Source organism: Arvicola amphibius, chromosome 10 (genome assembly GCF_903992535.2).
Source record: "Arvicola amphibius chromosome 10, mArvAmp1.2, whole genome shotgun sequence".
Classification (NCBI taxonomy): domain Eukaryota; kingdom Metazoa; phylum Chordata; class Mammalia; order Rodentia; family Cricetidae; genus Arvicola; species Arvicola amphibius.
In genome coordinates, this window is record NC_052056.1 from 101,753,493 (window position 1) to 101,780,682 (window position 27,190).

At 50.5% G+C, this 27,190-nt stretch overlaps 2 protein-coding genes across 4 annotated transcripts; both read right to left on the bottom strand.

The window, feature by feature from the left end:
- Positions 1–3,170: 3,170 nt before the first annotated feature.
- C10H7orf26 (chromosome 10 C7orf26 homolog) lies at positions 3,171–16,545 on the bottom strand. 2 transcript variants are annotated; one of them, XM_038345340.2, is made up of 6 exons: positions 16,155–16,545; positions 15,373–15,594; positions 13,127–13,292; positions 8,517–9,041; positions 7,266–7,305; positions 3,171–3,951 (listed from the first exon to the last, which is right to left on the bottom strand). In XM_038345340.2, the coding sequence occupies exons 1-6, from the start codon at positions 16,314–16,316 to the stop codon at positions 3,750–3,752; spliced, it is 1,317 nt and encodes a 438-aa protein (XP_038201268.1). In that variant the 5' UTR covers positions 16,317–16,545; the 3' UTR covers positions 3,171–3,749. The 2 variants fall into 2 exon arrangements, with proteins under 2 accessions (XP_038201268.1, XP_038201267.1); XM_038345339.2 differs by having other exon boundaries at positions 16,125–16,545.
- A 993-nt stretch (positions 16,546–17,538) lies between these two features.
- On the bottom strand, positions 17,539–26,741 carry Zdhhc4 (zinc finger DHHC-type palmitoyltransferase 4). Of its 2 annotated transcripts, none has more exons than XM_038345432.2 (8): positions 26,667–26,741; positions 25,926–26,078; positions 23,877–24,001; positions 22,723–22,796; positions 21,445–21,623; positions 19,860–19,985; positions 18,783–19,027; positions 17,539–17,892 (listed from the first exon to the last, which is right to left on the bottom strand). In XM_038345432.2, the coding sequence occupies exons 3-8, from the start codon at positions 23,991–23,993 to the stop codon at positions 17,599–17,601; spliced, it is 1,035 nt and encodes a 344-aa protein (XP_038201360.1). In that variant the 5' UTR covers positions 23,994–24,001; positions 25,926–26,078; positions 26,667–26,741; the 3' UTR covers positions 17,539–17,598. The 2 variants fall into 2 exon arrangements, with proteins under 2 accessions (XP_038201360.1, XP_038201359.1); XM_038345431.2 differs by having other exon boundaries at positions 25,900–26,078.
- Positions 26,742–27,190: the final 449 nt, after the last annotated feature.

Here is a 27,190-nt window from a genome sequence, read left to right on the forward strand (position 1 = left end):
CCAATTTCTTGAGTTCTTCATATATTTTGGAGATAAGACCTCTGTCTGATGTGGGGTTAGTGAAGATCTTTTCCCATTCTGTAGGCTGTCGAAAAAGTCTTGTTGACCATGTCCTTTGCTCTACAGAATTTTTCAGTTTCAGGAGGTCCCATTTATTAATTGATTCTCAGTGTCTGTGCTGCCAGGGTTATACTTAGGAAGTGGTTCTCTGTGCCAATGTGTTCAAGTGTACTTCCCACTTTCTCATCTATAAGGTTCAGTGTGGTTAGCTTTATGTTGATGTCTTTGATCCATTTGGACTTGAGTTTTGTGCATCGTGATAGATATGGGTCTATTTTCATTCTTCTACATGTTGATATCCAGTTATGCCAGCTCCACTTGTTAAATATGCTTTCTTTTTTCCATTTGATTTTTTTTTTTGCTTCTTTATCAAAGATCAGGTGTTCGAAGATGTGTGGATTGATATCTGGGTCTTCTGTTTAGTTCCATTGGTCTTCCTGTGTTCTTATGCCAATATCAGGCTGTTTTCAGTACTGCAGCTCTGTAGTAGAGTTTGAAGTCAGGGATTGTGGTGCCTCTAGTTTTTATTGTACAGGATTGTTTTGGCTATCCTGGGTTTTTTGCTTTTCCAAATGAAGTTGAGTACCGTTCTTTTGAGGTCTTTGAAGAATTTTGCTGGGATTTTGATGGCATTGAGTTGAATCTGTAGATTGTTTTTTGGTAAGATTACCATTTTTACTATGTTAATTCTGCCTACCCAAGAGCATGGGAGATCTTTCCACTTTCTGGTATCTTCTTCAATTTCTTTCTTCAAAGATTTAAAGTTCTTGTCATACAAGTCTTCCACTTGTTTGGTTAGAGTTACTCTGAGATATTTCATGCTGTTTGTGGCTATTGTGAAGGGTGTTCTCTGATTTCTTCCCCAACCCTTTTATCATCTGTGTACAGGAGGGCTACTGATTTTTCTGAGTCAATCTTGGATCCTGCTACATTGCTGCAAGTGTTTATGAGTTGTAGAAGTTCTTTGGTAGAATTTTTGGGATCACTTATGTAAACTATCATATCATCAGCAAACAGTAAGAGTTTGACTTCTTCTTTTCCAATTTGTATCCCCTTGATCTCCCTTTGGCGTCTTATTGCTCTAGCTAGGACCTCAAGAATTATATTGAGGGGGGCTGGAGAGATGGCTCAGAGGTTAAGAGCACTGACTGCTCTTCCAGAGGTCCTGAGTTCAATTCCCAGCAACCACGTGGTGGCTCACAGCCATCTATAATGAGTTTTTTTTTTTTTTTTTTTTTTTTGTTTTGTTTTGTTTTGTTTTGTTTTTTGAGACAGGGTTTCCCTGTAGTTTCTAGAGCCTGTCCTGGAACTAGCTCTTGTAGACCAGGCTGGCCTCGAACTCAGAGATCCACCTGCCTCTGCCTCCCGAGTGCTGGGATTAAAGGCGTGCGCCACCTCTTCTGGCATGCAAGCATACATGGAAGGAATGTTGTATACATAATAAATCCTAAAAGAAATTATATTGGGGGCTGGAGAGATGGCTCAGAGGTTAAGAGCATTGCCTGCTCTTCGAAAGGTCCTGAGTTCAATTCCCAGCAACCACATGGTGGCTCACAACCATCTGTAATGAGGTCTGGTGCCCTCTTCTGGCCTGTAGGCACACACACAGACAGAATATTGTATACATAATAAATAAATAAATATTAAAAAATTATATTGAATAGATATGGAGAGAGTGGACAACCTTGTCTTGTTCCTGATTTCAGTGGAATTGCTGCCCTCCCCCAGTTTTAATGCAGGCCACAGGCTTCTTCCATCTGGAAAATTCACATAAGCAGCACTGCCCAAGTTCTCTTGAGAAGAGGCTGGGGATGTGGCTCAGTTAGCGGAGTGCTTGCCCTGGCGCTCACAAAGCCCTGGGTTCCACCTCCAGTAGTGCCTAAAACCCACATGGTGGTAAATGCCTGTCATTCCAGAACTCAGTAGGAAGATCAGGAGTCCTAGGTTATTCTTGGCTACTTGGCACATCTGAGGCTAGCCTGGACTACATGCAACACAGTCTAGAAGAAGGAAAAAAACAAAAAACAAAAACAAAACCACCAACGGCTGAAAAACTCACAGGTCTGGCAAACCAGAGCTGCCAAAGGTGAAGTGCAGATGTCCCTGGAGGGTACCAGAACCCTCTGTGTGCTTACAGCCCCGCTCTTCTTCCTGTCTCCCTGCTTACACATAGTCTCAAATTCACACTATTACTGTTCGGGCAGGCTTTCCTGCAGCCAGGCTTGAGAGGCCTGACTCTGAAGGCTTGACTTGCAGACCAAGAGCCCCCCTTCAGGGGCAAGGGTGCAGGAGGCCACAGCAGATGCACTGAGCCATGGGTGCAACAGTAAGGACCCAGACTTGGAGGCAGGAAAATTTGGTGTCATAAGGACCTCTGGTAGTTAGGTAATTTGAGGCACCATAGAGCCTTACAGGGTGAAAGTGGAGACAGGCTGCCAGGCAGCATCTAAGGACAACTGAGCAGACAGTGAACTTACGGGTAAAGAATGGGCGTGCCTTCTTCCACCGCCCTAACTGGATGGGAGCCTCTTCCAGAGACCTCAGTCTCCAATGTTTCTCTCCTCCCTGAATCGGTTGTGTGTGTATGTGTGCGTGTGTGTGAGTGCGTGTGTGTATGTGTGTCATCCACATGCTCACTTAAAGAGGCCAGAGGAAGATTTTGGGTGCTCTCAGTTTATCACACTCCAGCTTATTCCCTTGAGACAGGGTATCTCACTGAACCTGGAGCAAGGCCAGCAGCCAGCCAGGACCAGCATTCTCTTATCTCGGCCCCAGTCCAACCCTAGGGTTACAGGCACATGAGTATCCATGGAAGTGTTTGCACATCCACGGGACCAGGCAGTTCCCACTGCTCCCTCATCTGCCCATCCCTCCTTCCCTTCTCCTACCTGGCATGAGCCCCGTCACTTCCCCTAGACAACCCTCCCTCTCACAGGACCAGCCACCTCCACTGTTGGAGAGTCACCCAGGAAGGGAGCATCAGTGAGGAACTGTCTAGATTAGGTCACCCTGTGGACACATCTGTGAGGGATTTTTAACCGGGTTGTGATGGAAAGCCCCATCCTGTATGTGGGCAGCTCCACAAAAAGGAAACTCTATAATGCCCATAAAACTGTTTAGAAAAAATTTATTTTGAACACATGAAAGGAAAATTTAGAGATACCCCCCAAATAAAACACAGAAAATCCTTTCCAAAGTGATGGGGAATCCCAACAGGTGTCCCTGAGCAGTGCCCAGTGCTGCGTACAAGCATGGGTCTCTCCCTCCGCACTCTGAGCTCACGGAGCTGCGGAAACCGTGCGCTGGTGGCAGAGACACGGCACATTCCTGAGGCAGGGCAAATGGACCCGAGGGGCGGCTTACCCGTCAGCGTTCCCTGGTGGCGGGTTGAGTGTGCACGAGTGCCACCGTCACTCTGAGACTGGCATATTTAACACCCGCAGCACTCTCTGCAGAGGGCTGAGTGCACTCCCTTTCATCCATCCAATCTGGATATTTAACATGACCAGGTAGGAGGCACCCGGGCACCAGCAACTTGGGACATCAGTACCAAGATAGTTCTACCAGCTGGAGAGACCACCTGCTGCCTCCCAAGGGTTCTTGTCCCTGGGGCCAGCATCCCTCTCTCCGAAGGCTTCCTTGGCCCAGGTGCAAGGCACATTGCCGCTTGGCGGCTCAGAAGGGCCAGCCTAGCGGATGGGCCTGAATGGAAATGTCACACCTGAGATGAAGGTGTGCCCTGGGTGTGTAGGCAGGGCTGGGTGGGCAGCTGGGTGGGCTGGCACAGCGCCATAGGCGAGCGGGGGGGTGTGGATGTGCGGGTAGAACCCAGGGGGAAGAGCGGTGTGCGGCGACTGTTGCACTGGGCCTGAGATCACCAGCTGGAGCAGGCTGCAAACACAAGGAGAGAGATTAGGTCCAAGGCCCCAAGCCCAGTGTTACCACCTGGGCATCCAGCTTGCTCTCCCAACAGTACAAGCCTGATAGCACTCCAGAAGCTGTCTGTCCCTCACACATCTCGGGCGTCAGGGGCTCCTGCAGCTGAACTTGGAGCACAGGAGACTGGGAAGGGGAAGGGAGTGGAGGGGTGAGCAGGATCTAGGCCAAGACTGAGAGAGAAGGACCCGTGGGGATAAAGCTAGAACCCCACCAAGGATGGGTGGAGGTGCTCTACACGGAACCATGGGCTATGGGACAGCCATACCCCTCAGCACCCAGAACTTGAGGTTCATGGAAGTAGTCTCTGGGCTGGCTAGTTTTTGTTTTTTTTTTTTCTTTTTTCTTTTTTTGGTTTTTCGAGACAGGGTTTCTCTGCAGCTTTTTTTTAGAGCCTGGCCTGGAACTAGCTCTTGTAGACCAGGCTGGCCTCGAACTCACAGAGATCCGCCTGCCTCTGCCTCCCGAGTGCTGGGATTAAAGGCGTGCGCCACCACCGCCCAGCTTGGGCTGGCTAGTTTTATGTCAAGTTAGAGTTATCAGAAAGGAGGGAGCCTCAGTTGAGGAAATGCCTCCGTAATATCCGGCTGTCCGTTGTAGGTGGTGCCAGTCCTAGGCTTTCTGTAAGAAAGCAGGCTGAACAAACCATGAGGAGCAAGCCACCCCATCCTGCCCTCTGCAGCAGCGCCTGCCTCCCTTCACTGATGGACAGTGATGTGGAAGTGTGAGCCCAATAAAGCCTGTCCTCACAGCAATGGCCACCCTAGCTCAGACGGCTTCCATGCCAGCCTGGGCCAGTGCCCAGGTGCTATCTGAGGGCAGCAACATGGCCATCAGGAAAATGTGAATTCAGGTTGAGTCTTGACTGCACTCCATATATAAGCCCTAGAGAGTGGCTTTTCTTTTTTTCTTTTTTTTAAATGTAAGGTATTACTTTTATTAAATAAGTAGTATTTATTTTTGTACACTGTTGCAAGTGACTCTTCAGCTTGTCTAAAGGCAGCACGGGCTCCTCCCACTCTTCTATAATGTTAGTTAGCCTTGATTTAGTTCCAGGAAATCGGGAAGTTTTCCTCTTATTCCCCAGATCTGTATACTACAAATGGATTTCAGAGCACAAAAGTAAAATGAAGTACATATAATAGAACAGTTCTAAGTACTGACAAGTTTTCTTTGGAATTAGGTAAATTTTGGCTTCTTCTCAACACTCTGTACTCAGACCCACAGCCCTGGAAGAGCTGAGTGGAGGTGAAAGACACATTCATGTAACAGCAAAGTTACCGTGGCCAGCTCAAACAAGAGAACAATGGTGACAATTGTCAGAACTGGTGCAGTCTCAGTACTGGACTGTGGCCACTGCTGAGATCCAGAGTCCGATGCATCTCAGCCACTGGTACTCCCAAGCCCCAGGCCCAAGGCCCCTCCAGGACCCTGAGGTCTACTGTGAACCTCCCCAGCGCCTCTTCTTCCTTCCCTTTCTCCATCCTCCACCTCCTAGAATTCCCCACCCTGAGTTCAGGGCTGGTCTGAGACCCTGGCTCCTTTCCAGCCACCAGCATGATCAAAACCTCCCTGCTTTAAAGCTCAGCACATCCATCCAGTTTGAACTCAGTTTGCCAAGCAGCCCGGGCTCTCCACACTGAGGACGCAGGCACCTCCAGCCTCCAGCTTAAGTCTCTGCTCAGTCTTGTCCAGACTCACTGAACCTCAGCCTGGTCATGTGCCTGGAGTCCATGCTGGTCTCTCTCATCACCAAACCCAGCCTTCCAAGTGATCCTCTCACCCCCTCAGCCCCTAATTCCGCCATGCTGCACCTCACTGTGTGCTGTCTGTATGACACGGCTTTATGCGGTGACAACCTGCCCCCAGGTGGACCCTCCTGTGCTTCCCTAAAGGAGAGGTAGGACTGTCACAGACCCTCCTGTAGACCCAGAGCCCACAGGAGCCCTTGGCCAGTACTGTGGGCATGAGGAGAGCAGGCACAGCTAAAGGGCCAAAGCTCCTCTACGACCTTTTCTAAAAACAACAACCACACAGATTTATTTTTATTTTCTGTGTATGGATGTTTGGCCTGCGTGTATGTCTGTGTACCACATGCACACAGTACCCATAGAGGCCAGAAGAGGGCATTAGGTCTTCTGGAACTGAAGTTACAGCTGATTTTAAAACAAACTCAGGTCCTCTGCAGAGCAAGTGCTCTCAACCACCGAGCTACCTCTTCAGCCCTCTAAGCCTTCATTTACATCACAGTATCTTTTTGTTACGGTAACTCTGGGCAGCCAGGCAGTGGTGGCGTGGACCTTTAATCCCAACAGGTTAATCTCCGAATTCAAGGGCAGCCTAGTCTACAGGGTGAATTCCAAAACAGGTAGGGTTATGCATAGAAATCCTGTCTCAAACAAAACAAAACACCCCCCCCCCAAAAAAAAAAAAAACCTCTGGATGAGAAGCTCAATATAAACATTTAAAATTCAAGGACAGTCAGGGCTCCATGGCCAGATTCTGTCTCAAGCAAGCAAGCAAGCAAACCAACCAACCAACCAACCAACCAAAAAAAACCTTATTAAGCCTAGAGAGCACTACAGAGGCCAAACTGGCATACCCTTCTAGAGATTTAGCATTTCCAGAAGTTTCCGGTCTGGTTGGAAAGTCAACACAAACCACGACATCAAAATTCATAGTAACACAAGTGAAACTCAACTGTCGTGAAGCCAGATTTTCCCCATGATGACCGCGACTATGGAGGGACCCATGGGACAGAGGAGAGGAGATTTTCAGTCTCGCTTTCACCACCCTAGAGGGAACGTAGACTCAGAGGCACATACAGAGACTGCCCAAATGCCACGGCAAATCTCTCAGAAGCCACCAGCACACCTGGTTCTGGGTCCCGTTCCTCCCAAACAGATGTAACTTGGGGTCACACAGAGTGACAGCATACCATCCTCGGCACATACTAATTCTGGCCTCCCATCTAAGGACAGTCACAGAAGTGAACCGCCCGGGTTTTGAAAGGGACACTGTGACCAAGCCCTGCTCTAACAGAAAATTACCATCTAGCGGCTCTGAGTGACACTGGGAGGACGCCGCCCTCTTCCAAACTCCAGCAAGAGGGCCACTGAGCCTGCTTTACCCTACAGAAAGCCCATCAGTGGGAACTCTGCCCACTGCCGCCAGGCTTTCCCCAGGAAAGCAGCTCTGTCCTGCTTTGCCTTCCACCATCCCTACCCTGCCCCAGCAGTGCCAACCCACTTAGAGACTAGGACACCTACTTGTTATGGGGCAGCCGGGAGCACAAGGTTCTCAGGTCATCTGAAACCAAGGAGACATGAGATTAGATCCGGGGAGACTGAGTGCTGAGGTTCTTAATAAGAGTACTGGACAGACAGCAGCAGGGACTGTTATGGCAAGTTATCATGCTCCTTAAAAGCTGGGCTCTCATGTATGGTAGTTTTCAATTCAAAAAACAAACCCCAAGGGGCTGGAGAGATGGCTAAGTGGTTAAGAGCACCGACCGACTGCACCCGGGCGGTGGTGGCGCACGCCTTTAATCCCAGCACTTGGGAGGCAGAGGCAGGCGGATCTCTGTGAGTTCGAGACCAGCCTGGTCTACAAGAGCTAGCTCCAGGACAGGCTCTAAAGCTGCAGAGAAACCCTGTCTTGAAAAAAAAAAAAAAAAAAAAAAAAGAGCACTGACTGCTCTTCTAGAGGACCTGGGATTGATTCCCAGCACCCACATGGCAGCTCACAACTGTCTGTAATTCCCAGATCTGACACCTAACACAGATATGCATGCAGGCAAAATAACAATGTACATTAAAGTATAAAACAAAACATAAAACACAAATGGAAAGAACCACTTAGGAAGAGGTAGCCCTGAGGACAATCTGTTGAGTTTCAGGGAGAGAGTCAGAAGTCAGGGCTCTCACGGGTTATCAAATACCCAGGGTAAGTGGGGGAACTCGTCACTGGCAATCCTCAGCTGAGGACACAGGCAACAGTCCATCAGACAGCAAACAGGGCTGGCGCCACAGCTCAGTGGCAGGGTACTCACTTAGCACACAGGAGGCCCCAGCTCAGTCTCTAGAACTGCCCGCCCTCCCACCAAAGGAGGGAACCAGACAGGGAACACATCCAGGCATGGTGGCTCACTCCCAGAATCCTAGCACTCAAGGGCAAAGGCAGAAAAACTGCCATGAGTTTCAGGCTAGCCTGGGCTACAAAGCAAGCTTTCTCCCCCACCCCCGGCTCTCACATAGACCCCAAAAACTTAGTCCCCCAGGGAAAAGTTCTGTATACTCTAGTGGCCCTGTGCCACAAGAGTCAGGCAGTATCTAAATGTCCTACAGAGAGCGCATTGGCACTCCAATGCAGGGGACTCTGGGGGTATTCCAGGACTTTCCACCAACCTCCCTTGTGGTCACCAGGATAGGGAGCAAGCCCTAAAAGCAGCAAAGGAGGTGTCTGTCTAGGACCCCCTGTCCTTTCTGCCTACACCAGGGGGCCGTGGGGTCAGCAATTACCTCTAGTGCAGAGCAAGGCCCCCGATGCCATGGCCACCTGCAACGCCTGGGCCAGGCGGTCCAGTGCAAGCTCGATCTCCTGGGAGGCATTGAGGGGGTTCAGTTCATCTGCCAGCCTGTTGACCTCCTCCACAAGTGGGACCATGTGGTCAAACAGGATGAGTCCCAGGCGCCCATACAGGTTCTTCTCGGTCAGGTGCAGCTGGAGCGTCATCAGGACTTGCAGCACACTTAGATGGAGCTTTGAGTACAGCAGGTGCGAGTCTCTGTCCGTGCCCGTGCCCGAGTCCTTGGCGACCTTGTGACCCAAGTGGCCATTGGAGAGGCGAGGCTTCTTCCTCTTGTAAGCCAGAGGGGCCTTCACGCACCAGCGGATCAGTCCAATGAGGGGCGTGAGCTCTAAGAATCCTACGGGCAGGTTGGTGGCAATGGGAGTATTTAAAAACGTGATGAGAATCAGCCTCGGGTCCTCGAAGATCCAGCTGACAATCATTTCAAGCAAGTCCAAAGGTGGGATGAGGTCATCTGCAAAGAGACATTCAGTTGGAAGAGGCCTTGTAGGAAGGAGCAGAGTGGACAGTGGGTGACGACGGAAGCAATTTCACGGTCTTCCTGTCTGGTGTTCAAGTTCACCCATCTCCCATCTCCTTTCCTATACCTGCTCCATGGGTTAATGTCCTGTCCCCGTGTCCAGGACCTATGGCCAAGGTCAAGGCCCCTCGCAAAAGAAAACAAAAAAACCAAACCCCCAAACACCCCAGTAAGTTAATTCCCTTGAACCACATCACTTACCCCGACATGTATTTATTATTTATTTGTTTGTTAATGGGGGGTGCCATGGGGCATATGTGGAGGTCAGAGGACAACCTGCATGAGTTCCTTCTCTTTGGCACTGTATGTGGGTCCCAGGGATTGAACTCAAGTTGTCAGCTGGGTGGCACATGCTTCTATGCACTGAGTCACGCGACCCGCCAGTTCCTAGCTCAGAACTACCAGCATACTTCACCCGTCTCTACCGTATGTCCAGTGTCTCCTCCCTAGCACAGTGACAGCTACAGTGGCCTTCAGAGAGTCGCTTAGAGTCTCACCAGTCATCTATCAACCACCAATGGCGTCTCAGCCCCAACCAGCCTGACTCCTGAACAGCACTAAGGAAAACGGAAGTTGGCACTGACTGTGTCAGGTCTGGTCCTGATCCTTTAGACAGACAGACCCACTTAATCCACACAGCACCCTAGATGTTCCCCGGAAACAGAGGCAAGATGCTGTTGAGTCCTTTCTTGGGATTCACTGGCAGCACATGGTGGGCTTGTATCTTACCCTGGCAGCCTGGCTTTTACACCACCATGCTACACTGCTCAATTTGCATTCAGCATGGTGTATGCTCAGGCTGGCTGTGGCCAGCCTCCTCTCCGGGATGAAGTATTCTCAGCTCTGGGAAAGCAAAGCACAACTAAGTCCCTTCCTGTGCTTGACTCAAGCGTATCAGAGAAGGACTTGGGAAGCAAGGCACACACTCCCTCTATTGCAGTAAGGTTTCCAGCCTCTTCCTCTGGAAGGCAGTCCTCTCTGAGACTGTTCCCACTCTGTGGCAAATGTGTCCCTCAGCAGTAGGCAGCAGCTCTGGTCTACAACCTTCTATGGCAATCCTGCTTCTGTCCCTCGGTTTCCCAAGGACAATGTGAGCAATGCCATCTCCATTTCCAGCATATGCCCAGGCCTCAGTGGAGACGCCAGCAGTGGCCTGACGGCAGCATGTGCACAGGGAAAGGGGGATCTGTGCCCCGCCTGTGTGCTTAGTGACTAAATTCTCCATCCCCACATAGAGGCCCATGCTCTTAACTCCGCCCAGCAAGAAGTGGTATGTGTGGTTGGGGGATTTTCTCCTTTTGCTGGCGTGGAGGTACCGACTCCCCCAGAATGCTGTCTTCAGCAGCCCCCAAAGGTAGCACTGCACACCATTTTGACAACTGTCTTCATGGCTGGAGCCAGGGCTGGTCACTGCGGCTTATGTGAAAACATCCTGTCTGGGACACACAGCACAACAGTGGCTCCCCAGGCCTGACTTTCCAGTCCACGTGCGATCACCTACTCTCAACGTCAAGGCCCACGTCCACCCTGTCAGTCTAAGGTGACTGACGGACTGCAAGGAACCGCAATGAGGTGACTAGGTCTGGTGACATCTCTCCCACTGGAAAGTCAAAGGCCCGAGTGCAAGTGCTGGCTAGTGACTGCTCTGAGGAACTTTGACAAGAGTGACCGAGGAAGCTCTACCTTGGCAGCAGGGCTCTGCTTCAACCTCAGAGGCAGACCGCTTGAGGAAAGAGCATGGGGCTACAAGGGAATGCATCCGCATACTATTTCCAAGTGAATGTTCTAGAGAATAACAAAGGTTAGGTTTACCTATTTTATTTTATGCACATCAGTGTTTTGCTTGCATGTGTGTATGTGCACTACATGCACGCAACTCAACCGGGGTTCTCTGTAAAAGCAACAAGTGCAGCCGCGTGGTGGTGGTGCACATCTTTAATTCCAGCATTGGGGAGGCAGAGACAGGAGGCTCTCTATGAGTTTGAGGCCAGCCTGGTCTACAGAGCAAATGTCAGGACAGGCCCCAAAGCTACAGAGAAACCCTGTCTAGAAAAAACAAACTCCCTCCCCCCAAAAAGCAACAATGGGTAAGAAGGAAATGGAGACACACAGATAATAAAGGCAGCTGACGAACAGGAAGTAGGTAATATTCCCGAAGGCTCTCAAACTACTGGCTTAGCTATCAGATCAGGACAAGACACCACTAGTCAACCCCCAGGGCAGAAGGCAGGAGGCAGGAGGCAGGAGGAGGAAACGAACCATGAGCACAAAAGCAGGCCCAGAGCTTCAGTCCACACAGAAAGCCACACATACCTTTGCATCACGGGAAAACAATGAGCCCGAGCCACACAGGACTGCGGGGCCAGGGAAGACACAGGCGAGGAAGGACTTAAGCAGGAGCCCTGCCTGTCCTGTCGACCCTGTTCCTGGAAATGTGTCCATGTCAGAGGACATAGGCAGCAAAGCCAGCTGGGAAGCCTGAGCCCTCTGTCCCCATTTAACCAGTCAGTCGACTGCTACCTGACAGGGACAAGGGACACTGGGCTTTTCCTGGTTAAGCCAAACGCTCTCCTGGCTAGCATGGGAATCTACTAAGAGCCGCTGAGGAAGTCTTACAACTTAACTATAAACCAGGACTGAGGGTGCAGCACTGCTGAGGAAGAACTGCAGCTAAAAAGGTTTACCTGCTGGGGTGACGGCTCCGTGGGCAAAGGTGCTTGGTACCAGTTCTAACAACCAGAGTTCCACACACGGGACGCAAATGGGGAAAGGAGTTGCCCTCTGACCTCCATACACACGCAGTGGTATGCAAATGCCCACACATAAACACACAAAATAAATAAATGTAATATAAAAAAAATTCTAAAGATTTAACTCCAAGGTTAGAGAAATGGCTCAACAGTTAAGAGTACTGGTTGCCCTTCCAGGAGACCTGGGCTGCTCACTACCATCTGCAATTATAGTCCTGGGCACCCAACACCCTCTTCTGGCCTCCATGGGCATCAGATATGCATGTGATGCACAGATATACATGCAGGCAAAACATCCACACAGAGAAAAGAGGAAGAGAGGAGGAAGATGGGGAGGAAGAGAAGGAGGACAATCTTTAAAAAGTAATAAAATAAGGCCAGGCAGTGGTGGTACATGCCTTTAATCACAAAACTCAGTCAGAACTCAGAGACAGAGGCAGATGGATCTCTGAGTTCTAGGCCAGAGTAGGTTTCAGGACAGCCAGGGATACACAGAGAAACCTTTGGTCTTGAAAAATAAAAATAAATAAATATGTAAATAATACAATAAAAAGAGCACTTGCTATTGTCCCAGAGGACATGAGTTTGGCTCCCAGCTCCTACACAGGGCAGCTCACGCTACCTGTGACTTCAGCTTCAAGGAACCTGACCCCTCTCCTGGCCCTCTTGGGTACCCACTCTTACCTGTACCTACTCACACACATGCAAATAATCAAGAATGATTCTTGGGAGAGGCAGGTCATGTCTATGAAAAAGGAGCTATCTCAGCCCCTGGCTCATTCCCACCACTCAGACCCATGGAAACCAATGGAAAAGGTCTAGATGCCAACCTTTAGGCTTAAGCCCACAGTAAGGATGTACACTTCACAGTTAAAAAGTCAGTGCAAGGGGCTGGTGAGTGGTTAAGGGCGCTCACTGCTCTCTAGGGGCCTGAGTTCAGTTCCCCATGCAGGGACGATCTGTAACCCAGCTCCAAGAGATCTGACATCCTCTGCTGATCTCTGTGGGCACTACACACATGTGGCAAACACATGCATTGTACACGCACGCACGCGCGCACACACACACACACACACACACACACACACACAATAATAACAAAACCAAAACAAAAGCCAATGTAGCCACTGGCGCATGGGATGTAGTTTCATGGCAGAACGCTTGCCTAGGACGCAGAGCCTTGGGCTCCACCCCGACACAGCTCAAAGATAAATGCACAAAGCTGGCGTTCCCTAGAAGGTGCTTTGACAGGAACAGCTTGACACTTACCGGACGACAGGTCATAGAGCGCAGTCACGGCCGTTATGAACTGGCAGCAGAAACGGGGACTGGCGCTGAAGATCTGCTTCAGCGTCTGAACCGAGCCTGGCACCAAACAGCAGTAGTCATCCACAAGGGCCTTGGCCAGGCTCACGCAGTAGACCACGGGTGTCCGCTGGAAAGAAGCCGATGGTACACATCACTAAGGAATCCTGGGCTAGCAGGCAACAGCTGTATATAAACAGTGAACCTGCCTGAGTGGATCGAGGCACTGGGGGGGGGGGGGGGGGGGGGGGGGGGGGAGGATCTGTGGAACCAGCCTACCTCTCACCCACATATGTGAGCACAGCACCACCGGGACGGCCATGCTCCTCTGCCTGCTGTCCCAGGCTGCCCCTGCACTAGAGGACAGGGATCATGCAGCCTGCAAGGCTGGAATATGGACGTAAACCTTCTGCCAGTCTTTGTCAAGATGGCTGCCGAGGCCAGACACCACAAATCAAAGCTAGCCATTATCACCACTCTGAGGTTCGGAAGTCTGGGAACCGTCAGGTGATGAAATGTTCCAGCGGGGCACGGTAATCCATGCCTTAAGATCAGTGCTAGGAAGCCAAAGGCAAAAGGATCCGGAGTTTTGGCTAGCCTTGTCTTTTAAGATTTTTTTCTTTTTTTTTAAAACATTTCTTTACTTATTATGTATACAATATTCTGTCTGTGTGTATCCCTGCACACCAGAAGAGGGCACCAGACCCCATTACAGATGGTTGTGAGCCACCATGTGGTTGCTAGGAATTGAACTCAGGACCTTTGGAAGAGCAGGCAATGCTCTTAACCACTGAGCCATCTTTCCAGCCCCCCTTTTTTTCTTTTTTGATTGGTTTTTCAAGACAGGATTTTTCTGTGTAGCCTTGGCTGTCCTGGAACTTGCTTTGTAGACCAGGCTGGCCTCAAACTCACAGAAATCTGCCTGCCTCTGCCTCCCAAGTGCAAGATTTTATTTTTAGTGGTGTGTATAACGGTTTCTGTGAGTGTGTGCACGTGAGTACAGGCACTGAGGGAGGCCAGAAGAGAGTGGCTGCTATCCTGACCTGGGGGGTTAGGCAGTTGCAAGCTGCCTGGCTTGGGTGCTAGGAACTAAATGTGGGTCCTCAGTAAGAAACTGTGGTCCTAACCACTAAGCCATTCCTCTATCCCTTTGCACAACATTTTTAAGATCTAATCATTTTGCCTAGAAAACAGATTTTTCATTTATTCTGAAGATAATGAGGCCATTTTTTCCTAATAAAAAAAACTAATTTGGGCTGGGCGGTGGTAGTGAATGCCTTTAATTTCAGCACCTCGGAGCTCTGTGAGTTCAAGGTCAACCTGGGCTGGAACCTAAGTAAGGGTAAAGGGAGTGGGGGCTGAAGAGACAGCTCAGTGGTTAAGAGCACTGGCTGCTCTCCCTGAGAACCCAGTTTTGATTCCCAGCACCCACATGGTGGCTCACAAACATCTGTGACTCTAGTTCCTGGGATCTGAAGCAACTCTTCCAGCTTCCCTGGTTTGAGTGCCAAGCACACAGGCAGTGAGTGCACAGACATATATACAAGCAAAACACCTACATACAACAATTATTTTTAAATTAATAAATAATAATTTTAAAAAATATAAAGGTGAAAGGAAGCCAGGTGCGGTGGCGCACACCTTTAATCCCGGCACTGGGGAGGCAGAGTTCCCAGCTAGCCTGGTCTACAAAAGGAGTTCTGGGATAGCCAGGACTACATAAAGAAACCCTGTCTTCAACAACAGAAACTAGAAAAGGTGAAAGGTGTGAACTGACTTCACAAAGTTGTCCTGACCCGCACAGAGCCACACGCACATCATACATGCATAATAAGGATAAAAATTTTCAATAAGCTGGGAGGTGGTGGCACACCCCTTTAATCTCCAGCGGAGGGGGGGGGTAGAGGCAGGGACAGGTGGGTCTCTGTGTTTGAGGCCAGCTGGTCTACATTTCAAATCATACCCTGTTTCCAAAACAAAACAAATCATAACCATTTACCACTGTATGCATAAGAAAACTACAATTCCAGAGCCAGGCACAGGACTCCATATCAAGTCCTTGTCTCAAACTAACTAACTAACCTTATGTGCTATAAAAAAGGGACTGGGTATAGCACGCAGGCAGCAATGATTGAGGACATCACACATGTGTAAAAGAACTCTACAGTCTATGGAGACTCTGGGAAGCAAGAGCGCTTGGAGAACAATACCTGAAGCCAGGAGGCCGCACATTCCAACACGGGGATCCTACACACAGCCACAGCCATGGAGACCAGCTTTCCCAACAAGCTCATTCGGCTGTCGTCGGCTTTGTTCCCTTGGGGGCTGAAAAGGGAGGAGAAAATGATCTGCCGCACAGAGTCCTTGCTTTGCTCCTGGAAATAACTGCACATGATTTCAAGAAGCTGGAGCTCCTGGAGCGAATTCAGTCTCTGTAAAAAAACAAATCCGGGAGAGAAGCGGTGAGAGACGGGGCCTGCGCCCACCCCTTACCTCCCACAGTAAAGGATTGAGGAGTGAATGCCTGAAACCCAAGCACTCAAGAGGCTGAGGATCTTGAGTTCTAGGCTGGCCTGAGCTACACAGTACATAGAGAGGCAATGTCTCAAATAAAACAAAGCCCAAAAAGCCAAAACTGTAGCGCTCCCCCCCACCCCCGAGTATATGTTTTCACCTTTCTGAAGCCTAAACCCTGGGGCCTTACTTAACCCCTTGCACAAGAAAAAGTCGTGCATCTAATTATGCAACATCCCAGAGGACACAGGTTTGAGACTCCAGTGATGTTAAGTAGCCAATCCCCAAAGTCTCCTCCTGGATCATAGGTGGATAACTGTCACACTCCTGCAAAACAGGCACGCGGCTGAGCCACGCCGCTGGACTGCAAGAACGGGGGACTGGAGGAGGCGGTGAGACCTCGGGGCGAGCGCTTGTCACCGAGCGAAGGCACGGACGGGACGGGCACCTTGGGCTGCGCGCCGCGCTCCTTGGGCACCTGGAACACGAACTCTTCCAGCAGCTCCACGGGGCCCTTGTCCACGATGGGTAGCGGCGCGCTCTGCAGCTGGCTGCTGAAGTAGATGTCCAGGTGGTACAGCACCTCCTTGGCGGCGCTCAGCGCATCGCGCCGCAGCAGCGAGTGGCGGATGTCGCTCATGGTGCGGCCGCCGCGTCCCCGCCGCGCGTCCCACTTCCGCCCGGAGACAAAGAGGCGCGATTAGCCTGGGCTCCGACGCGGGCCGGGCCGCGGCTCCCGCCCGCCCGCCGCTACCTGGCGCCGACCCGCTCAGGGGGCCATCGTCGTCGTCGCCGTCGCCGCGGGTCAGCGGGCGCCGTGAGTCCGACAGCAGCGCCCAGAGACGCGGGAGCCGACTCCGCTCGGCCGAACCGGCGGCGGAATGCCGGGGCGGCGACGGCGGCCCGCAGGGGCCAAGCTCAGGCCGCGGCCGCGCGCTCTCGAGGACGCCCCCTGGCGGTGAGGCCCGCACGAGCTAGCACGAGGGCACGAGGCCCCGCCCCGCCCCGCCCCGCCCGGCCCCGCAGTCTTGGGAAACTGATCCTCCACCAGGTGTGCAAGCCTTCTGCTGCTTCTCAACACCCTAGGGCACATCCTTAACCCCGGGGGCTACCAGGCCCGATGATGCTGGTAAGCACCCCTCCCCCCTCAAACGCCTTGCTTCCACCTTCTGTTCCCAGAGCCTGTGTTTCCAGATTCTCTCCTGAGTCCTGGCCCCGCTGGACTGCTATGCTCTGGAGTAGCCCAGGAGGACTATGGGAATTTTAATACAAGGTGCAGCCCACAGGCTTCCTGCTCCTAAAAACCCTCCCACCCTGCAGCACCCCCCACTCTCACCCCAGGATTTTTATACAATTTATGGTCAGTCATTTACACTTCACGCTGAACTAGCTGGCGGTGAAGATTGGAAACTGAACAGAGCAGAAACGTCTTGAGTGTGGCCCACTCACAGAACAATGACTAAGAGCCCTACGGTTGCCGAAGGTATGCCTCGGTGAGGATTTGGTCAAGGTGATGAGCGGCTCCTGGGGAGAACACACTAGGGAAAGAGGGTAGCTGGGCGCAAACCTGAGACATGGAGCTGCCAAGACCCTGCTATACATCAAGGAATAAGGCTGTATGGTTCTTGTTCATGTGAGAGACAACGGCCTCCTTGTCACCCACAGCCTTGGAGAAGCCATCTCTTGACCCTCCTGACACTCGGCCCTTGGAAGCTATTGGTTCTAGCAGGAAATCAGCAGGCGGGGAGTCTACCATGGGGCCGGGAAAGGTTCGTGGAGCTCAGCAAGCCCCGCTTCCCTTCTTTGCCTCCCCATCAAAAGCCCATTCACACTCTCACAGCAGAAACCAACACAAACGATGCTTAGAAAATAGCCATCTGTACAGACAGATGTGCGCTGTATTTGAAAGACCACTTCCCAGGCTAGTTCTTCTTCTTCTTCTCGTAACAGGGGATGGCAGGTAGAAAGATCTCGTGAAGATTGCTCCAGAACCCGTGGGAGTGAATGTTCTGGTAGATGTGAGTCTCGGCTGATGTGGACTGGGCCACCAGAGGGCAGTGCTGGCACCAGGCCCAGTCCCCTCTACACCACTCATTCGTGGTCTGGTTAGTGGCAGCCAGGTACAGAAGGAAGCATAGGTAGCCGGCCAGGAGCAAGCTCAGTACCATGACAAAGCCCAGCAGGAAGATGATCCTTGGGAAAGCCAGGAACAGATACTGGGGGATAGAAGAACGTGCATGTTAGCAAATAGACTATGACACCTGCGAGCACCAGCCGTGACCCTATGCGATGGCGCAGAGCCACCACCTCAGTTCAGCCCATGCATCAAATCTTACCCACCAGGCGGTACATACAGCTCAGAGGTACAGCAATGCTCTAGCATTCGTGAGGCCCTGGGTTCAAAACCCTCTTTCTCTCCTCTCTATATCTCTGTTGTCTGTCTCATAAGCATGCATGTGCACGCGTGCGCACGCACACATATACACACATCTGAGTTCATATTTCTCTATCCATAGGGTAGTGCAGATCTCAGACCTCATTCTTTGCACAGTGGGCGGTGGCGAGTGTGCAGACAGTGGTCAAAGGCTGAGCGTGCGTGTCTGCAGAGCTCAGCCATAAACAGGACAGAACATCTATTTCTCTTTCTCTCTCTCTCCTCTCTTACACACACACACACACACCCCAAGGCCCAGGGACCATCACGGAATGGAGGTCACAAAGAGTGTAAGAGCCAGAGGGCAGGGAGGATCAGAGTCAGACAGTGTCTTCTGGACATGATAGGATCATGATCTCACGGCAAGTGTCATTGTCTGCACAAAATCAAGCCAGGCAACATTCCAGTGTAGCCCCCACCCCTAACTGGGCAGCCGGAGATGGTTTATGGATTCTGGGAGAGAGTCTGGCTCCTAGGAGGTCCTTGACCATGATTCAGTGAATGACCCCACCATTATGAGACCTCATGGGTTTAAGAAAAGAAAAAAAGGACACAAAGTTGGGAGGGACAGAATACACTGTATGTGTTTAGGAAATCCTCAATGAATAAAAATAATGTATTTTTTAAAAAGAGTAGCTTTGTGTTTTTTCCTGGGACCCAATGCAGAATTACCTGAATAAGAAAGACTGTGTCTACAGACTGGAAATGCCCAAGGTCATCAATGTAAGTTTCCTGGTACAGATCCGATGCTGCCACTAGTCGGACCAGAAAGGCAGCACTCAGAATGGCTATGGTGGCAGCCGATGCTGTCAGTGTCAGGAGGTAGATGAGGAAGTACCTGATGTTCCAGGCCCCGATGCAGTTGTTCACCCAGACGCAGTGATGATCAAAACGGTGCACGCACCTGTCACACACCCCTGCAAAGAAAGGAGGTGGCACAGCCAGTGTGTCCTTGAGAAGACAGGAAGAGCAGGCACACTGACTGCGGCTTACAGACTGACCACTGGTGGCCTGGGAGCATGGCAGCCGTTGTCAACAGGCTTTTAGTGCCGCAGCTTATGATGCTGGGAGATGGCTCAGGATGTGAGTGCTTGCTAGGCATGCATGATACGGGTTCGGATCCCTACCACAGACAGATGCCAGGCAGGTTCGCGGCTTCCCAGGCAGAAGGCCACAGGATTCCCTGAGCTAGCTAGCTACCTAGACTGCTTGAACGAATCAGCGGGTGGATTCAAGTAAAAGGCCACCATCAATATATATGATGAAGAAGACCCCTGGCACCAACCTCTAGCCCCACACGCACAGGCCACACATCTGCCGCACATACTGGAACATGGGCACGTGCCCGCGCCACACACACACATATTTAAGAAAGAACGGCAGTGTGCAGCTACTAGAGTCACTGAGCACCAAGTAGGGCAAGAAAAATCAGAAAAAGTTTCTTGACATTAACCAAGTTAGTGGGTTCTGACTTATGGCACAAGAGTGAGTCTAGAACTTATTGTAGACAGATGTGACTTTGGGGTGTGCGTTCTACAACCCCCGCCCCATTCAGTCCACTGTTCCACCAATCACCAGGTCAGTGTGGCTGTGTGAAGGAGCACACTTTAGTCCTGGGTTCGGCTGTTGGAAACCTGGGAGAATGCCCACACGGAGCTTGGTGTATGCTTCCTCTGCCAGCATTCCCTTGTGGGCTGGCGGGTGTGTGCTGGGGGAGGGAGGGGGCAGAGCCCGAAGAGCCACACTTACTGCAGTGCTTGGACCGGGCTGGTTTCCGTAAGTCACAAGTGGAGCACCTGGAGTTCCCTGGAAACATCACATCGTCAAACTCATAGACTTGCAGGAGCAATGATTCGTTTGTTTTATTGATGGTGCCTGAGAAGGGAAGGGGTGTCAGTTTTAAGCAATATAGTCAACCAAGCCTACGATACCCAAACCAGCACAATGCAGCTAAAACCACAATTTTACTATTTTAAGAAATTCACTTTATTCTCTGTGGTGTTCATGTATGCAGACGCACACGTGTGTGGAAGCTGGAAGCCAACTTCCAGTGTTGCTTCCTAGGTATCAGTCAGCCAACTTTTTTTTTTTTGAGACAGATTCTCACTTGGAGCTCAGCAATTAGACCAGGCTGGCCACTGAGCTCCAGGGTTCCTTCTGCCTCTGCCTTCCAGCCCTGGGAGTCCAGGTTAGAACCACTGCACCCAACTCTTGGCTTTTTTTTTAGGTTCTGGAGATTGAACTAGGGCCCTTATGCTTGGATAGCAAGCACCTCACCAACACAGCAACCGTCCAGCCCCTAATGCACGTTGAGTAACTGGCTTGTTGAGACATAACTCAGAAACCTAATTCACTTTTTGTTTTATTTATGTAGTAACATGTGTTTGAGTGACTAATGTGTGTGGAGGTGTGTGGGCTACAGCACCCGTGAAGGCCAGAGAACAGTGGTATGGAGCCAGGTCTCTCCTCCCATAGGACGTAGGTCCTAGGGATCAAATTCATTACCAGGCTTGTTCCACAAGTGCCTTTATCCCCTGAGCCATCTCGGTCCTTTATATGGCTTCTTGAGTCAGTTTTCACACTGTAGCACAGGCTGGCTTTGAACTTGACACAATCCTCCTGCTCCAGCCTCCCAAGTGCTCAGATTATAAATGAGAGCCAATTTAAGCGTACTCAGTTCCGTGGTCAACAGAGCACCAGGCTCGTGTGACCATCACCACAATCAACGTTGGAACACTATCCTCATCCCTGGAAAGCACTTTTTAAATAGTCGTTCCCAATTCTTCTCTAATGCACTTATAGAAGTGGAACCCTGCCAGGCAGTGGTGGCGCACACCTTTAATCCCAGCACTCGGGAGGAAGAGGCAGGCGGATCTCTGTGAGTTCAAAGCCAGACTGATTTACAAAGTAAGTTCCAGGACAGCCAAGGCTGTTACATAGAGAAACCCTGCCTTGAAAATCCAAATTAATTAATTTAAAAAAGAAAACAAAAAGGAAGCTGTATCATACTGACCAAGTAGACATATGCAATTAAATGAAAATTTTAAAAACTACAACATATATTCATTTGGAAGAAGTAGGAGGCTCCTGAGTTCAAGGTCAGTCTGAGACGCAGAGCAAATCCCTGTCTCAGAATAAACAATGCATATTGGAAGATTGCACGCTAGTTAAATAGCCCATGGGTCAAAGACCAAAAATAAAATAGGAAACACTCAAAACTGAAAGACGGCGCAAACATCAGACAGGGGGATCCTCTGCCATCTTCTAGGGAAGGCGTCACCTGTGACTCCGCAACACAAGGCCTGAGCTGTGACCAGCCTGACAGCTGACTTACCTGGATTGGCCGAACAAGTCAGGGTGAAGAACAGCAGGTTCACACCCAGCAGCAGATAGGGCAGGAGAAGGTAAGGCAGATAGAACTCCAGCTCCTGGCAGTAGCCAAATATTTCCAAGGTGTACTCAGCATAGACCAGCCCTTGCAGGAGCAGGTGCAGGACCATGAAGGTGGGGTTGCTGGAAGGAAGCACAGGGGGCTTATGCACAGGCCACTCCCAGACGACATCACGTGAGCCCAAGGAGCAAGACCTAGGCCAGCCGCTTCCTACAAGGGTTAAATAAGGGCCCAGCACCTCGGGGATGAGCCAGGTTTGCCTTGAGTTTGAGGCTAGCCCAGTCTACACAGCAAGTACCAGGCTAGCCAGGGCTACACAGTAAAGCTCTGTCTCATAACCAAAATAAAAGCCAGGCACGGAGGTACAAAACTTTAACTCCACCACTCGGGAGGCAAAGGCAAGCAGATCTCTATGAGTTCTACATTAAAAGTTCCACGCTAGCCAGAGCTACATAGGGAGACCCTGACTAGAAAAATGGTAGCAGCAGTAGTAGTAATTGGGGCTGAGAAGGTGGTTCTGTGATTGAGAACATTCCCTGCTCCTGCAGTGGACCGAGTGCAGTTCCCAGCACCCACACAGTGGCTCCTGACCATCCGTCACTCCAGTTCCAGGGGATCCAGTGCTGTCTTCAGGCTTCCACCAGCTCCTCCATCCATGTGAGGCACACACACTCAGGCACACATACAGAAATATTCTTTAATGAAAACCAGAAACACATCTTGCATACATTTTACAGACATTTTAAAGCACCTTTACTTGAAAGCAGGCATGATGGCAGTAGGCACAGTGGCTCGCAACTGCTATCTCGGCACGGGGGAGGATGAGGCTAGAGGACCGCCATGAGTCTGTCTGGTCTATGCAGTCAGTGCCAACCCAGCCTGGGCTACAGGATGAGACCCCGTCTCAACAGAAACAAAACCAAGTGGCCACGTTGGTCTGGGGATATGGTTCAGTGGTTGACAGACACACATAATATCCTCAGCTCAATCCCCAGCGCTATAATCAGTCAATAAACAAAAAAATAAAAGCAGGCACCTTCAAAGCTCAGAGACAAATGGTAAATGATCTGTCAGGAGAGGTCCCAAACCCAGCACTCTGGAAACTTCCAGGATCCTTCCCCTTTCTATGCTGAAAACCACAGAATTCCAGAAGCCATGGAATGGCAACACTCAGTCACCCAGACTGAATATGGCCATGTTTAGACCCCGAACCACAAATACCGTGTGTGGAAGAACTGGTGAAGAAGCCTCCGCCCGGCCCTCTGAAGGCATTGTGGGATTACGCCGGAGCACACCTGAAATCACAGAAGGGTCAGCCTCACTTCTCATTCCTCTCCCGCACAGTGAGATTTTTTTCCACAGGTGGTGATTCTAGCCACTGTTCCTTCATATTGCAGAGAAGCAATCCAAGAGAATAAAGAGAACTTGTTTCTATACCTTCCCTTTCAGCCAACTTGCTCACATTGTTATGGTGCATGCATGTGCAGTGTGTTTCTGTCTACACATGTGCACAAGTATGTGGTCAGAGGTTGATGTCAGGTATCTTCCTTGGTTGCTCTCCAACTTACATACTGGCACAGGGTCTCACCGAGCTCACCTATTTGGCTGGTCTAGCCAGCCAGTCTGCCCTGCGGCTCTCCTGTTATTGCCTCCAAGTACTGAAATTGCAGGCTGGCCACCGCACCAGCCAGCACTATTGCGCGTTCTGGAGATCTGAACTCCAGTCGTTACGGCTGCATGGCCAGCACTCAGCCACCTCCTCAGCTCCCCCTCTATTTTTGAAACAGTCTCATCATGTCACCTAAGCTAGCCTGGAATGTATGATCCTCCTGCCTCAGCTTCCTAAGTGTGAGGACTTAGGATGTGTAGACAACTTCTCCATTTCTGCTTTGACTGCAAAGACTGTATATGCCAGAGTCTCTGAAGAAGAGGGAGTGGGCAGAGGCTGGTGTGGAAGCTGCCGTTTCCTTACTCTGGGTTCAAAGTCCACCTGCAGATCCCCAGAGTCCTCCCAAGTCAAGCTCTCCTCATGGCCACTCGCCCCATTTGGCTTTTGTCCCCGAAGGAAGATGGATGGTATGACGTCAAATGACAGTGGGCAGTAGAATGCTCCGCGTTCTGCTTATATGTCCCCCTCCTCCCAGTCACCTTGAAAATTAGACCTCTCTCAAAGCAAAGTAACAAAACGACTTTTTGTTCGTTTGGACACAGGATCTTTCTGTGTAGCCCCAACTGGACTTGAATTCCCAGTCCTCCTGCATCAGCTTCCCAAGAGCTGGGATTGAAGACAAGACTCCCAAGACCTGGCCCAGTGAGCGCTTCCAACTATGCCTACAGTATAGTATCAAACTTCAGCAGTATCCAAGAATTGCTACCTGTGCTCCTTCCAGGACCAGGCCCTTCAAACGCTGGTTCTTTGTGAAGATGCAGATCATGACAACGCCAATCAATAGGAAGGCCAGGTAGAACAAGAAGAGGACCAGGAAGTCCATGCTGGAGGCTGCAGAGAAAGACAGCATTAGTGACTGCAGCTGAAGGAGTTATCCCGGCAAGTATCCCAAGCCCTGGGTTTACAACTGTGTTTGAGTTCCGCACCCTGATTGGCGCATCCTCAAGATGAACACTGGGTCTGCCTTCAGGGCAACAAATCCCGTTTATTAGTTTGTCTGTGGGCTGTGTGTCTACAGATGTACATAGACATGTTTATATGTGCTCAAGCCAGAGGTTGACATATCTTACTCAATTATGCTCCATTTTATTTTAAATTATATTTTTTATTAGTCTCTGTGTATGAGTGCCACAGTGTATGTGTGTGTGTGTGTGCGCGCGCGCGCGTGCGCGCGCGCACACACACACACACACACACAAAGCATGCAAAGAACAACTTTCAGGAGTTATTTCTCTCCATCCACCATGTGAGTCCTGGGAATTAAACTCCGGTTCATCAGGCTTGGCAGCCGGTGCCCTTACCCACTGAAACATCTCACTAGTCCTGGGGCTTAGTTTTCTTTTTGTTATTGTTTGAGACAAGGTCTCACTATGCAGATCAGTCTGGCCTCAGCAGAGATTCACCTGCTTCTGTATGCTAAATGCTGGGATTCAGGCATGTGTGACCATACCCAGATTTTAATATTTGAACATTTGTCTGCGTGTGGACGGATCATGCCACAGCATGAACGTGGCTGTCAGAAGACAACTCTGGCATTGGTCCTCCTCCCCCACCTTGCTGTCCATTCACTGTGAGGTACATCAGGCCAGCTGGCCTGTGTGTTTCTGATGACCCTCCCGCTGTGCGCACAGTGGGAAAACTGGAATTATGTAGACACATACTACTACATCAGGTTTGGCATAGTCCTGGGGATTTGAACTCTGGCCTTCACACTTGCAAGACAAGTACTTCGCTCTCTAAGCTAGCACTCTATCCCAAAGTATTGGACAAGGCAACATCAAGTCAGTAGGTTCCTTTCTTTCCTGTCAGTATTGAGGACAGAACCTAGGGGTTCATGTGTGCTGGGCAAGCAATCTATCGTAAAGCTACAACTCAGCCTTTACCTATATTTATTTGAGGTATGCGCCCTCTCAGAGCCCGTAGCTCTCAGATTCAGCTGGACTGGCTGGCCAGCAGGTCCGACAGACCCCACTGACACCTCCTCCCCTGGGCTGGGATTACAGACCTCTGTTGCCCACCACATTCTATCTTCTTTCTTTCTTTTTTAAATAAGATGAGAAGGTACCTTTTATTTCACTATTTATTTACTTTAGTATCTGTTTTTGGGAGTGGGTACTTGCAGGTGCGTGTCTGCAGACATGAGGAAGATGTCGGGACTCGATGCTTACAAAGTAAGCACTCTTGCCCACTGAACTATCTCCCAGCCCCTCAACTTTTGGCTTTAACATAAGGTCTGGTCATCAAGTTTGAGTCCTCAAGATTACAAGGCATTATTAACAGAGCCACCTCCCAACCCCTCATTTTTTTTTTTGTTTTGTTTTTGCTTTTTTGAGACAGGGTCTCACTATGTACCACCGGCTATCTTGGAACTCAGAATTCTGCTGCATCAGCTTTCAGAGTATTGGGATTACAGAGATGCACCCAGAACAAAATCATTTACTTCCTTAAGTATTCGCATAGGCACTGATAAAGTTCCCCTTCCCCCAAGAACCTGCGGACCTCATCAGAATGAGCAATTCCTCAAAGTAATCAGGGCCCCGCACCCAGAATCAGGCATCGTGTCCTATTAATCAGGTCAGTGGCCTCACTGTCACGGATCACCACAAGAACCAGAACACAAAGACCTGGGTTAGAAACTGGAAATGGTGGCATTGGCTTTACCAGGCAGGATTCAGATCATCAAACCAGAAACGATGAACAAAAGAGGGAACAAAACAGGCCATTCTCACAAGGTAGCAGAAGATCTCCCGCCTACATGTTTCTCTGGGTCAGACTCTGTTCCGGCGGCACCTCCAGCATTCATTCCTCTCGGCCACACCCACGGAGAGAATTCAGATAGCACCTCTGCGTGGACAGCGCTGAGCGTCTGGAACGCGGAAAGACGGCGACATAGTTGTTCCAGAACTAGCTGCGGAGACAACCAAGTGCAACGCTTACACAATATTGATTAAGTACCAGTTGGGGGGTGGGGGATGCACTGCGAAAGGCATTTGGGCGTAGAGGCTACTGCGCCGCTGCAGAACTGGGACGAAAAGTTAAAGTCCAGTTGTTTTGGATCTACCGTCCCGATAGCTGTCACTATCACTATAGGGCTCTCTGAGGCGCCCTCACCGGCGAGATTGCCTCCATGAGGTCCCGGATCGTTTTCCCTTGCTGGATGCTTTCCGAATACATTATATCCAAGACCTTTGTAAACTTGAGCTCACGCTGTGGTGGGACCGGGAAGGGGTAGTGGTGAATGGAGGCCACCCTATGACCAGATCCGGGATGCATCAGGCTCAGAGGAGATAAGGGAAGCTCTGTAGCAGGTTGGGAGATTGTAGCCGCGTCCGGAGCCCCGAATGAGGACCTGGCGGACAGCCGACTGGGAGGGAGCACAAGAAGCGGGGTGCAGGAGGCTCGGAGGACTGTGATCCCGCACATAGCCAGGAGGTTTAAACACGGGGTGCAGACGGCCGCCCAGCCTAGGTGTCACAGCCTTCCGAAGCTGCCTTACCCCAAGCCCAGCCAACTGTCAGCCACTCCCAGCTGGCGCCATCCGAGCGCTCCCGGGTTTTCCGGCGCGTCCATGACGTCATCAGTGCCCGCGACAAGGATAACTTCCGACGGAAATAGCTGCCCGAGGCTGGGAATTTGGGTGCTTAGACTCTGGTGCCGCTATTACATTCTGGTTTTGGTTTTGTTTCTCCACGCCTATCTTCATTGGTTTTATTTCTTCTCCCCCTCCCCTTCTCTTTTAACGTCTGTCTCCCTCCCTCTTCCTCTCCGATCCCTTCCTTCCCACCTTTATTATTACTTGACATTTTCCTGCGCGTATGCAATGAGTCTTGGTCATTCCACAGACTACTCTCATTCGCCCCCTACCGACTCCTTCATTTCACAAAGCCCCCATCCTACTTCTGTGGCTTTTAATTTGATTCTTGTGGGTGAGTTTGTTTGTTGTTACCCGCTGAGTTTAATTCGGATTTCTTGTATGAACATGCATAGAAAAGCTATTTTCTTTTTCTTTAAAAAAATTTT